The 12,500-nt window shown below is 54.6% G+C and overlaps 1 protein-coding gene across 1 annotated transcript in view; it reads right to left on the bottom strand.

The window, feature by feature from the left end:
* Nucleotides 1-9,688: 9,688 nt before the first annotated feature.
* LOC132654345 (collagen alpha-1(III) chain-like) overlaps nucleotides 9,689-12,500 on the bottom strand; it is a 3,048-nt gene continuing 236 nt past the window's right edge. The window contains exons 1-3 of the mRNA XM_060384563.1: nucleotides 12,194-12,500; nucleotides 10,625-12,133; nucleotides 9,689-10,474 (exon numbers count right to left, since the gene is read on the bottom strand). The exon at nucleotides 12,194-12,500 is cut by the window's right edge and continues 236 nt beyond it. Of these exons, the coding sequence (XP_060240546.1) occupies nucleotides 9,689-10,474; nucleotides 10,625-12,133; nucleotides 12,194-12,500 (2,602 nt within the window). The remainder of the gene's footprint in view (nucleotides 10,475-10,624; nucleotides 12,134-12,193) is intronic.

Here is a 12,500-nt window from a genome sequence, read left to right as displayed (position 1 = left end):
TACTTTTGTCTCCTTCCCACCGGCGCTTGCTGCGCGGGCTGTGCGCTCTGCTGTGGCCCGAAGCTGGCTGCTGCTGTGTGAGTCAGGTGACCTCGGACGAGTTGCGCTGCCCGCGCTGGCCACTCGCTCAAAGCTCACTCACCCTGCCTGGCCTCTGTCCCCTGGTCATCCTCTGAGGCGCTAGCCGCACCGCCCCCGGCAGGCAGGCAGGCAGGCAGGCAGGCAGGCAGGCAGGCAGGCAGGCAGGCAGGCAGGCAGGCAGGCAGGCAGGCAAGAAGCACCCGCTCCGCCGACCCCACCCCCACCCCCCCAGGCCCCATCGTGGCCGCTGCTGGGTCGTGGACCCCTAGCCAGGCTCGCGGTTCCCTGCTCAGGGCAGTTTGAACTGCTAGCTAGGACTTGGGCTCCTTTGGAGACTCGAGTCAGGCCTGCTTGGCCTGTACAGGCTAACTGCTGGATTGCTGATACTTGGATTGCAGTTCTAACAACGAGCACATCCACTGCTGGTAGATATTTACATTCGCATTCGCTGACCCTCTACCTCTTAACATGCTGCTTCCCGGTCCTCGAACTCCTGATCCACCCGCCATCCCCCCTTCCCGGGACCGGCATCGCTCTGTCACCGTGCCCGGCTGCATCCTTTCAGATTTTCCCAGAGATGATGGGTTGAATGTGAGGACAGTCTGCTTTACCTGGACTAGGAGTCTGCGTTAACAAGCTTAGGCAGAGAGACAAACATGCTTCTTAGGGAACGATTTGTGAACCTCCAAATGCCGAGCACCAATGCAGAGCACAAATGCAGAGACACCCACGCACGCACGCACGCACGCACGCACACACACACACACACACACACACACACACACAGAGAGACAGAGACAGAGATATAGTCGTATTTTATGTGCGTTAGTGTGAAGGTGTCAGATCCCTTGGAACTTGTGAGCTGCCGTGTGGGTCCTGGGAATTGAACCCGGGTCCGCTCGGAAGAGCCGACAGACAGTGCTCTTAAGCACGGAGTCATCTCTCCGGGCCCTGAAAGATGAAACGTTAACCCAAAAGTTTTTCCCTTTCCTTTTCGTCGGGTCGTCTTTCTGCGTTTAAGTGATCGTGTGCGTGCGTGGACCACTTCATCTTCTCCATGTCTAGCGATTGCGAGTTTCATCGAGTTTAGTGATACCTTTTCTTATTTTTTATTTTTTGATTTTTAAAAGATTGATTTATTTTATGCATACGAGTGTTGTATCTGCATTTACATCTGCCAGAAGAGGGAATCGGTTCACCTGATAGATGGTTTGTGAGCCACCATGTGGTCCCAAGAGTCATTTTTTCCCTTTCTTTTTTCATCGTGTCATCTTTCTGTGTAATGGACCGTGTGCGTGGACCCCTTGATCTTCTCCATCTCTAGCGACTGACGTGGAGTTGAGTACTCTAGGCTGCTAGCACCTGTGATGTCTTTTTATTTTTTAATTTTTTTTAAAGATTTATTTACTTTGGGTATACGAGTGTTGTATCTGCATTTATATCTGCCAGAAGAGGGAATCGGTTCACCTTCTAGACGTATCACTTTTCTGTTTTCTTCTCAACTGAGTTCAGAAACGCGGTTCCATATTTTCCTGTACTTAGTTCGCCACGCTGTGCTATGCCTTTCCGTTCTTACCTTGGAGAGACGTTTTATGTGTTCTTCTGTACTATGCCAGATAGATAGATAGATAGATCACTTTTCTGTTTCTTCTCAGCATAGCTCAGAAACACTGTTACATACTTTCCTGGACTTTGTTCGAAACGCTGTGCTTTGACTTTCTGTTCTTACCTTGAAAACACATTCATGCGCTCTTCTCTACTAAGCTAGATATAGCACTTTTCTGCTTTCTCTGTCTGTGAGAGACAGAGAGTTAGCTATATTTTAAGATTAAACAAGGTAACGAGAAATTAAAAGCAAATCAAGCTTCTCTCTCTCTCTCTCTCTCTCTCTCTCTCTCTCTCTCTCTCTCTCTCTCGATAGGGTTTCTTTGTTACAGGCGTGGCTGTCCTGCCACTGGTTCTGGAGACCAGTCTGGCCCTGAAACAAAGATAAGGCCTGCTTCTGCTTTTGTTGTTGCTGTTGTTTGTTTTCAAGCTCTTTGTTTTTTTTTTTTTTTTTTTTTAATTCTAGGCAGTGAAGCAAGGGTGGGGGGAGAGAAGGGAAAGAAAGACACACATCACACACAGAGATCCCCTCTCTCTCTCTCTGTCTCTCTCTCTCTCTCTCTCTCAAACACGCACCACAGAGGAGAGAGAGAGAGAGAGAGAGAGAGAGAGAGAGAGAGAGTCTTTTGTAAATTGAACTAAATATACGATAAAGAGTATAAACCAGAAGAAGAAGAAAAAGATGTCTTCCTGGAATTAGAGAAATACAAGGAAGAGAAGCTGGGTGTGGTGGTGCATTCCTTTAGGCAGGCCCAGCACCCTGAAGGCAGAGGCAGGCAGATCCCTGGGTTTTAAGCCTGCTTTGCAGATGGTATCCTTTCTCGGGAAACCTTGTTTCAAAAAAACTAAGTAACTAAGTAACCGAGTAAGTGCATGAATAAAATAAACGAATCATGAGGAGTGAATGGCGTGGAGCTCTCTTTGTTATTCTCTTTCCTTTTCATCCTGATACGTGGCTGTATTCACTCTGCTTTCACCCAGGAGTGAGTGATTTCATCCATGCAAGACACCTAACAAGTTCACTGAGGTATCCGGACACCCCAAACAAGTGTTTTGTGTGCATACTGAGCTTTGGTTAAAAGGCTCTCTTTGCTTTCTGCCGACATTCAGCGTGATTCATTGCTAGAAAAAAACCACCCACCGTGGCCAGGAGTAACATTGCCACCGTATCCCACGTGCTTTGGTTTCTATAAGTGATAATATAACAAATGTTTGGAAAGTGCGTTCGGGAGCAGCTGTACAATAGTGTACTGACATGTTCAAAGATGTGTGTGTGTGTTTGTGTGTGTGTGTGTGAGTGAAAACACCTTAAAGAAAAGTTAGGTGTCTTCTTGGAGTTGATCGTTTCTCGCAGAAACGTTAACACGCTTAGAAAAGACGAAAGGACATATTCTTTAGCATTCACGGTGCTTTCAACAAGAGATGTTCTCACGACTCTCCGGAAGCTAACGAGGTTATCGATGCGTGAATATTTATTAAACAGATGTTTGGAAAGTGTTCGTGTCTCTCTCTCTCTCTCTCTCTCTCTCTCTCTCTCTCTCTCTCTCTCTCAATCTCAATCTCTCTGTCTCTCTCTGTTTCTCTCTATCTGTTTCTCTGTGTATGTGTGTCTGTGAGAGACACAGAGACAGACAGACAAAGAGAGAGAGAGACAGAGAGTCAGAGAACTATAATTTAACATTAAATTGAACGGACAATAAGATAATAAAAAAACTAAAAACAAAGAAGCTCTGGATTTTTTTGGGGGTTTGGGTTTGTTTCTGTTTTTTTTTTTTTTTTTTTTTTTGGTGGGGGGGTTTCTTTTCCTCTTCACACAGGGTTTCCTTGATACATGCATGGCTGTGTGTTTTGTTTTGTTCTTTTCTTTTTTAATTGATTTAATTCGTATTTTATGTGCGTTAGTGTGAGGGTGCCAGATCCCTTGGAACTGGCGTTATAGGCACTTGTGAGCTGCCATGTGGGTCCTGGGAATTGAACCGGGGTCCGTTCGGAGGAGCCGACAGCGCTCTCCAGGAGCCATCTCTCCAGGCCCTGAAAGATGAAACGTTAACCCAAAAGTTTTTCCCTCTCCAGGAGCCATCTCTCCAGGCCCTGAAAGATGAAACGTTAAACCCAAAAGTTTTTCCCTTTCCTTTTCGTCGAGTCGTCTTTCTGCGTTTAAGCGATCGTGTGCGTGGACCACTTCATCTTCTCCATCTCTAGCGATTGCGAGTCTCATCGAGTTTAGTACTCTAGGCTGCTAGCACCCGTGACACCTTTTTTTTTTTTTAATTTTTAAAAGATTGATTTATTTTATGTATACGAGTGTTGTATCTGCATTTACATCTGCCAGAAGAGGGAATCGGTTCACCTGATAGGTGGTTGTGAGCCACCATGTGGTCGTTCGCTGGGAGTTGAACTCATGACCTTTGGAAGAGCTGAGCCATCTCTCCGGCCCCGCATGCATCTGTGATGATAGCTTAGAGTTTGTCCAGGCTCTTATGGCCTTTAGAGCTTTTGCAGTTCCGCTAGGTCTACCCTTTATAGGTTGATCCGTCTTTTCCCCTTGCAGCTTTTAATAGGCTTTCTTGGCTTCTGTAGGTTTACTGTTTTGGCTAGTACAACGCCAAGGGAATTTTCTTTTCTGGTCTAGTCTATTTGGTATTCTGTGTGCTTCTTTTGCTTTGAAAAGCCTCTTCGGTAGGTTAAGGACATTCTCTTCTATAATTTATCTGTTTTTGAAAATATTCTTTGTATTTTTTCAATATCCTTGATTTATTGGCTGTTTCATAACTGGATTTTCTATTTGTTTCCTTGTTTCTTTCTTTCTTTCTTTCTTTCTTTCTTTCTTTCTTCTTTAACATTTTCTTTGAGCAATGTATCTATTCTTTCTATGATATACCTTCAATGCCTGAGATTCTCTAATTCCATCTGTTGTAATCTGTTAGCCAGGTTTGCCTCTGAAGTTTCTATTTGAGTCCCCTACCCTTTTGTTTTGTTTTCCCACTTTCGGAAATTCCCTCGGTTTAGGTTCTCTTTATCTACTCTGTTTTATTTTTCAGGTGTTTGATTCATTTCCCTCCACAGTCTGTGGTTTCACAGATTTCTTGAAAGGCTCTCTTAATGTTCTCTTTTAGGAAGGACCTCTATCATATTTGTAAAGGCTATCTTAAGGAAGGTCTTTCTTCTTGTGCTTCGCTGTTGACGGGCTCTAGCGGAGACATATTGCCCTGGCTGGCATTGGTGGTGTAGGCATCTAGGATTGGGAAGACTGTAATTCTAGGTGGTGCTGATAGCTGATATCTGGTTTTATCTTTGTCGTTTGATCTTTGTTTTCTGTTTTCTCTCTGGCTTTTAGGAGCATGTAGAGGTTGTGTGTCTTCTGGTAGAAAACTGGGTGTAAAAACCAGGTAAAATGAGGCAGAGAGAGAGAGAGAGAGAGAGAGAGAGAGAGAGAGAGAGAGAGAGACTAGAAAGGCCACAGCAGAACGTCAGATACAGAGCTAGGGATGAGACTGGGGGACTGACTGGACTTGGAGGAATGAGGGGAAGGTGAAGATTTTCAATTAGCCTACTTAATTCCATGGTCTGAGTGTTTCAGTTTGCTATTTAGTGCTTATATATATGAACAGGAAGAAATTATGTATTATTTTGGTCTTCTGTAGTAGTATTAACAAGGCGTGACTGGAGCAAAGCAAGACTTGTTTTACACACACACACACACACACACACACACACACACACACACACACACACATATGTATATATATATATATATGTTAATGAAAGATAAAGCAGGGGGCTGGAGCGATGGCCCAGTGGTTAAGAGCACTGCCTGCTCTTCCACAGGATCCAGGTTCAATTCCCAGCACCCACATGGCAGCTCACAACTGTCTGTAATGCCAGTTCCACGGCATCTGACACCCTCACCCTAATGCACATAAAATAAAAATTAAATAAATTATTAAAAAAAATAGAAAGATAAAGGAGAAACATAGTCTCCTTAAATGGAGACTGTAAGAATGATTGTTTTTAGGAATTTTCTTTTCTGATATGCCCTCCAGCTTACTAGAGGCAACAGACTGGTCGAGGTCACATCTCGTATTGTCTCGACGACCCACCCCAAAGACCACCGAGGAGCCGATTCCGACGACGCAGGCGAAGTAGGGTCTTTTTAATGACCAGCTGGAGCTGGGGGGGGGGGCGCCCCTCACACTCACCGATGCAGCAGTTGAGAGTAGAGCCCCGAGCTCAAGGGGAGGAGGGTTTCTGTTTAGTATTACAGCAAGGTGTGGGAAAATTTTAGGATTGATTGGTACTTACTTAGGCATCATCGGGTGTCCCGGGGAAAATGTTTGTGGGGGGGGGGGGGGCGCCCAGGCAAAACCGTAATTGTTTTACTCATCCTCTTGTAAAGAACACCTGGGTTAAGTCCCAGGTTATTCGCTGAGTAGCCGTTGCTAGGGGTGATGGTTAAATATTACTGGGCTTTCTCCAGGCGAATCCTTGGGCGGGGGAGGACTCCATAGTCTTAGTTTTGGAATCGGTGACCTATGGCCTAGTTCCCGCTCTGCCTCCCAAGTGCTGGAATTCAGTTTTGTTGGTTTGTTTGTTTGTTTTTGTGTGGTGTGTGTGTTTTCTGTGCAGTCAAGGCCTTCTCTGTGTAGTCCTGGTGAACTCACACTGGAGACCGGGCTGGGCCTTTCGTCTTTTTTTTTTTTCCCCCTTTCCTGTTTTTCTTTTATTCTTTTTAAAGACAGGGAGTTGTTTTTCTTTTCTTGCACTAAGGGTACTGTGTAGATTAGGAGTTGCACGCACGCGCATATTCGGTCCAGATCCTGGTCCCGTGGGTGGGCAGGCTAGTCAACCTAGAACGAAAATGGGCCTTGGAGAGTATGGCACATGGCTGCCGCCATAGTGGCGGAGGTCAGGATCCGTGACGGCTGCCGTCTTCGTGGACAATCGTGAAACAGGAGATTACGTGGTTCCCCGCTCAGGGTAGTTCAACTCTACCCGGGACTTGGGAGACTTGAGCCCGATAATCCGGTTTAATCTTAACGGGGCCTGCTTAGTCACATTGTTACGTGATTGGAATCACATTAGATTTGGTTTAATTTTATCTGGTAGCCAGCAAGCCTCAGCGATCTGGACACATGAGGGGAAAGGGAAGCCCTGGCCTAGGGTGCTTCAAAGGCCCCTGGGCACCATCCTTTCGGTACCACATAAACAAACGTGGGGGTGCTGGCCATGCCTGTGATCCCAGCACCCGGGAGCTGGAAAGAGAAGGATCCGAAGAACATCTCCGGCAACATCGCAAGTAATAGTCATCCTGGACAAAAAGAGACCTTCCTCTGAAGTAGTTACTTTTTATTTTTTCTTTATTAATTTTTTTTTTTTCCCCTGACAAACGTGCGAACGTGTAAAACCAAGCAAAATATAAAGCGAAGTCCTGGAGATAAAACAAAACAAAACAAAAAAACAAAAACGGAAATTTTAATTACTCCACTACTATTTTAATCAGCTCTAACTGTGTATTTAGTCCGAGAATGAACAACGGAGGTGGGGGGGGGGGGGGGAAGCTTGTGGCGGTGGTGGCGGCCACAAGCGGCGGCGAGGCGGTTTGGTTTGGTGTGTTTGTTTTGTAAAAGGAGGCCTAACTGGCATGGAACTGAGGCCGCCTCTTCTTACCTCCCCCACATCGAGGTGGGATGTCACCTTCCCCTAATTGTGCCAGTCACAGACTTGCCGCTTTTACTGGAAACCCCTCCCCCCCCCCCCCCCCCCCCCCTTAGAGACCGAGCGTAAGATTTCGCCTTGTTTGCACAGCTTCCCGTCCTACTTTCGTTTTGGCTGCCTGAGGGATCCGCCCGAGGAGAACAGCCCGCGTTTGCTTTGTTCGGGCGGGACAACGGCCACCGTTTGTGTCACTCTGGTGGTGGGTACAGCTGCTCTGCTGTGCTTCTGCTGTGCTTGCGTGTCCGCCAGAGCTAGGCAGGACCCCACCGGAGCCCCGGAGTGCTGGCTGTGCGGCTAGTGAGCGATCTGTGAGTGTGTTGCTGCTGCCTTGGACGATCGAGATGGTGGTCGGGTGACACCTAGCGGTGACAATTTTCTGTAACGCGCCCGGTTCCCGGTGGATGACAAGGACAGCAGATTGCCTGCTACGAGCCAGACAGGGTGACGAGAGCCCCGGCGAGCAGGCGGCTGCGTCCCGGGGGTTGTGTCGTGTTTCAGAACGCTCTGAGTATACAGTGTTGGACCCGGAGAGTACTGGCGGAGGTGACAGGTGACAGTGGTGTCCCAAAGCGAGTATGTGGGGAGGGAGGCTTAGGCAGGTCGACCAGAAGGCTTATAGCTGTCGCCTCCGGGGCGACCCAGGCTCGTTTTTGAATTGGAGAGCCTGGCGGCCGGCCTCTGGATCCCAGGAGCGAGAGGATGCTGTGTCTCCGGCCTAACTGGACGACTGTCCCCGGCCCGACTCTGACTCCGCGGAGCCTCGGAGTCCCCCCCCCCCCCCTTCCGCCTTCTCTCCAAGAGTCCTCCGTCCCCAGCGGAGGGACTCTGGACCCCGTGCCCGAGAGGATGCTGTGTCTCCGGCCTAACTGGACGACTGTCCCCGGCCCGACTCTTGACTCCGCGGAGCCTCGGAGTCCCCCCCCCCACCTTCCGCCTTCTCTCCAAGAGTCCTCCGTCCCCAGCGGAGGGACTCTGGACCCCGTGCCCGAGAGGATGCTGTGTCTCCGGCCTAACTGGACGACTGTCCCCGGCCCGACTCTTGACTCCGCGGAGCCTCGGAGTCCCCCCCCCCCCCTTCCGCCTTCTCTCCAAGAGTCCTCCGTCCCCAGCGGAGGGACTCTGGACCCCGTGCCCGAGAGGATGCTGTGTCTCCGGCCTAACTGGACGACTGTCCCCGTCCCGACTCCGAATCCGCGGAGCCTCGGAGCCCCTCCCCCCCCCCCCCCCCCCCGCCTCCTTTACTCTACGAGCGCTGCGTTCCCGGCGTCCTGTAGGTCCCTTGCTGGGTGCTTGTCTTTCAGTCATGTTCCTCTCGCTCTCAAGTTTATGAGGTCGACCAGTTGTTCCTTTGAGGTCCGGTTCTCTTGTTTATGGGGACATTTTGGGGACATTTCAACGGGCATGACCTCCAGGAATTCCCTTTGGTTCGTGACTTACTCCCCGTCTCTTTGGCTCATGACTTATGTCTTTGTGATCTGTCCATCTTGTACCTGGAGATATATGCTGACACGCTGTCCTTTGGTCATACTCTTGTAAAGGACGATGGCCTTCTCGGGTTGCTGTCTTCCCCCAAGGCTGCTGGGTTGTTTTGTCTCTTGCTCTCTGGGGCATTGCAGTTTCCTGAGGCCGCCTGGGCGACTCGTCACTGGCTGCCGTTTGCTGTGTTTGCGTGTCAGGCTTTTCCCGCTGTCGTGGTTGTCGTCGCCCTTTACCGTTTGGAGTGGCTGGGCCTGTGGGCCAGGGGGACTGATGGCTTTTGTGTGGCCCCCCTCGGTGCTTTTTTTTTTTTTTTTTTTTTTTTTTTTTCTCTCCCTGCAGAGTTCCCGAATCTCTTGTGGGCTATGTCGATTGGTGGCCCGTTCCCCACTGCCACTGTGCCTCCCGAGTGCACTTTTTTTTTTTTTTTTTTTAATTTTTCTTTTTTTTTTTTTTCTTCCTCTGCCAAATCTGCCCGCTGGGTTCCCGAGTCTCTGTGGGCTGTGCTGCTGGTTTGTGGCCCGGTCTCCTCTGCCACTGTGCCTCCCGAGTGCACTTTTTTTTTTTTTTTTTTTTTTTTTTTGGTGGCAGCTTCCCCGGCCACCTCTGGTGTGCTCTTCCCCCGTACGTACGCTCGCTTGTTGGCTTTGCCCGTGTGTGATCCTCGGTCGTTGCCTTCCCGAAGGCGGCTTTGCTCTGTTTCCAACCCCTCTCTCGTTCCTGGTTGATCGATGTGGTTCTCTCGTGCCGTCTTCGGGCCGGGGCCTAAGCCGCGCCAGGCGAGGGACGGACATTCATGGCGAATGGCCATTCATTGTGAATGGCGCCCGCTCCTCTCGTTCTGCCAGCGGGCCCTTCGTCTCTCCTCCCCACCCGCCCGTGGTGGTGTGTGGAAGGCAAGGGTGCGGTTGCCCGGCCTGAGCCCCGTGCCCGCGCACTCGTTGCTGCAGTGCGTGGGGCTCCGTGTGGGTTCGTTTTGCCCGTGTGGCCCCTTGAGCCCCCTTCCCCGGGCCGGGGGAGGGTGGCTCATCTGCGGCGTCGCGTGCCGCTCCCGGTCGGTGTGCGCGCGCCTCGTTCTTTGCGATCCTCGCGGTGCCCCTGGAGCGTCCCAGGACTTCGAGGTGCCCGCTTCTGAGCGGCGGTGGCGTTTCCCGTTCCCTCTGGCGCCTCCTGTGCTCGGCTTTGCTTGCTTGCGGCGTGCGTGGCTTGTTCCCGTTGTTTGCCGTCCCTCTTGTGGGTCCGTGCCCGCTCCGCTGGTGCGGGAGACACGGTAGAGGAGAAGGAGGAGGGGGGGTCGAGTGTAATGACCCAAAGGCCGGTGAGAGGCTCCTTGGGGTGCCCGTTTCCGAGAGGGGGGGCCCCTCGTCGGGTGAGCGTCCACCGCGTCGTTGCGTGCCGTGTGCCCTCGGCGTGTCCCGGGAGGCGGGCCATAACGCAGACCCCCCGCGTGCGTGTCTTCCCCCCCGTTGCTCGACGGAGGTCGAGTTGTGTGAGCGTCACGCCCGCACGCACGTCGTTTCTCCGGCTGGCCGCGGCCGGGGGTGCTTGGTCGGGTTGGGTATGCCCCGCCCTCGGTGAGAAAGCGTTCCTTCTCTAGCTATCCGGGGAGAAGAAAGGGCGTGTGCTGTGTTCCGGTGGGGCTTCTCCCGAATGGCCTCCGGCCGGCTGCCCGCCCTGACCGCCTTTCTGTGCGCGTAGCTTCGGCCTGGCCTCCGGCTTCTTCCGGGGGCTTTGTTCTCTCGCCTACCGCGGCCCGCGCCTCCTCGCTCCGAGTCCGGGGAGGGATCACGCGGGGCAAGAGCTCGGCGTCATGCCGGCGTCGCGGAGTGTTGGGTTCTCGTGGCGGAGGTTGGCGGTAGCGGTGGTGGAAGGGCCGCGTGTGCACCCCCGCGCGCGCGCGGTCTGCCCCATCCCATCCCCGTGGGGCGCCGCGGGACGGGTAGCGGAAGGGCGGTGGTGGGCTCCCGGTCCCACCCGTCCCTGTTCCCCTGCCCCCACCCCGTGGCCGCCCGCCGCGTGCGGCCCTCCCGTGCGCGTCCCCGTCTTTGCCGTTCCCGCGACTTGGACGTTGCCGCGCGTGGTGCGTGCGTTGTGGTCTGTTCGTGTGGCGGGGCGTCGTCCCGCTCGCCCCCCCTCCTCGGCAGCGTTCCCACGGTTGGGGGAGCGCGGGTGACCTTTCCCCCCTCCGGGGGATCCGGGGTCGTCCGGGTCTCGGCGGTGTATCGATCTCTCTCTCGGGGGCGGCCTTTTGGAGACGGCGGTCGGCCGCGTCCGGCTCGTCGTCGGACGTCGGGGGGGTCCCGTTCCCGCTCGAGGGGCCCTCGGCGGCGGTGGCGTCGGCGTTCGGCAGCCTCTCGCGTTGCGTCTCCCCGGGGCTCCCCGTTGGGGGGGGCCGTCGTCGTTTCTGGGGTCGACTCGGTTCGGCGCCGCGGGTGTGGCGGGACCGCTCCCGGAGTGTGAGCGGTGTGATTCCCGTCCGTTTTCGCCCCCCGGTGTTCGGCCGGTCGCCGCCAGGGCGGGGGCGGCCTCTCTCTCGGTGCGTGCTCGGGTGAGGGGGCCCGTTCCCGTCGTCGCCCCCGCCGTCGCCGGCATCTCGTCCTTGCCGTGTCGTTCCCCCTCCCCGCCCGCCGCTGCCGGCTCCCTCGTGTCCGGGCCGACCCCCGCGGCCGTGCTGGCCGGGACCCGTGCCCCCCTCGGGGGGAGGGTCGCCCCGTGCACGCGCGGTCGCGCCTCGGGCGTTCGGCGCGGTCCGGGAGAGGCCGCTCGGCGTGTGCGGGTGGAGCAGTTGGAGGGCGGTCCCGGCCCCGCGGCTGCGGCCGCGTTCTGCGTGTGGACGTTGTGTGGCGCCGGGGGAGGTCTCCCGCGTGCGTCCGGCCCCCCGCGAGGGGAGAAGGGGCTTGCGGCTGCAGTTTACCCGTCTTTGGTGGGTCCGCCGGCCGAGGTGCGTCTGGGGGCTCTTCCGGCCCCGTCGCCCTGTAGCGGCGGGGGCTCCGGTCGATGTTTCCTCCTCTCCCCGAGGTCTCGGCGGCCCTCCTCTGCCGTGGTGGTCTCTCCGCCCTTCCCCCCGTCGGTTAACCCCCCCCCCGCGCGGGTTAAGGCCGTTCGCCGACCTCTCCCGTCTCGCCTCCCGTCTCTCCCGCGACGCGGTCGGCGTTTTCACGGGTCCCCCCCGTTCCTCCGGCTCTCGCCGAGGCTCGGCTGCCGCCAGATCTCCCGCCGCGCCCCGTTGGGGTGGTCTCTCCCGCCCGCTCCCGGTCTATTCCCGGACTCCTCCCGGAGGGAGGGTCGGCGATCCCGCTCTTCCCCGGCGTTGCGCCTCGCTGCCGTTGCGTGTGGGGGCCCGCCGAGGCCCCGTCCCGCCCACGGACCCCCGCCGTTCCCGCCGGCGCGGTTTCTTGCCGTGGCCAAATAGGCGCGGTGTGTCGCGCCCGGGGGCGTGTCCGTCTCGCGGGGGGCTCCGACGGGTCTCGCGGGGGGCTCCGACGGGTGTGGCTTTCCCGGTTCCGCCCCCGCCGTCCCCCGTGACCGTCCCGCGCCTCCGCCCCCCGTGGTGTCGGCGGTGGTGGCGGATCCGTCGTTCCCGCGGGTGGCCGTCGCCGGCCGCTCCTCCGCCCCGCCGCTCC

Source organism: Meriones unguiculatus, chromosome 5, assembly GCF_030254825.1.
Source record: "Meriones unguiculatus strain TT.TT164.6M chromosome 5, Bangor_MerUng_6.1, whole genome shotgun sequence".
NCBI classification, from domain to species: Eukaryota; Metazoa; Chordata; class Mammalia; order Rodentia; family Muridae; genus Meriones; species Meriones unguiculatus.
Note: the sequence above shows the minus strand (reverse complement) of the source record. Positions and strands in the feature narration are given on the sequence as shown.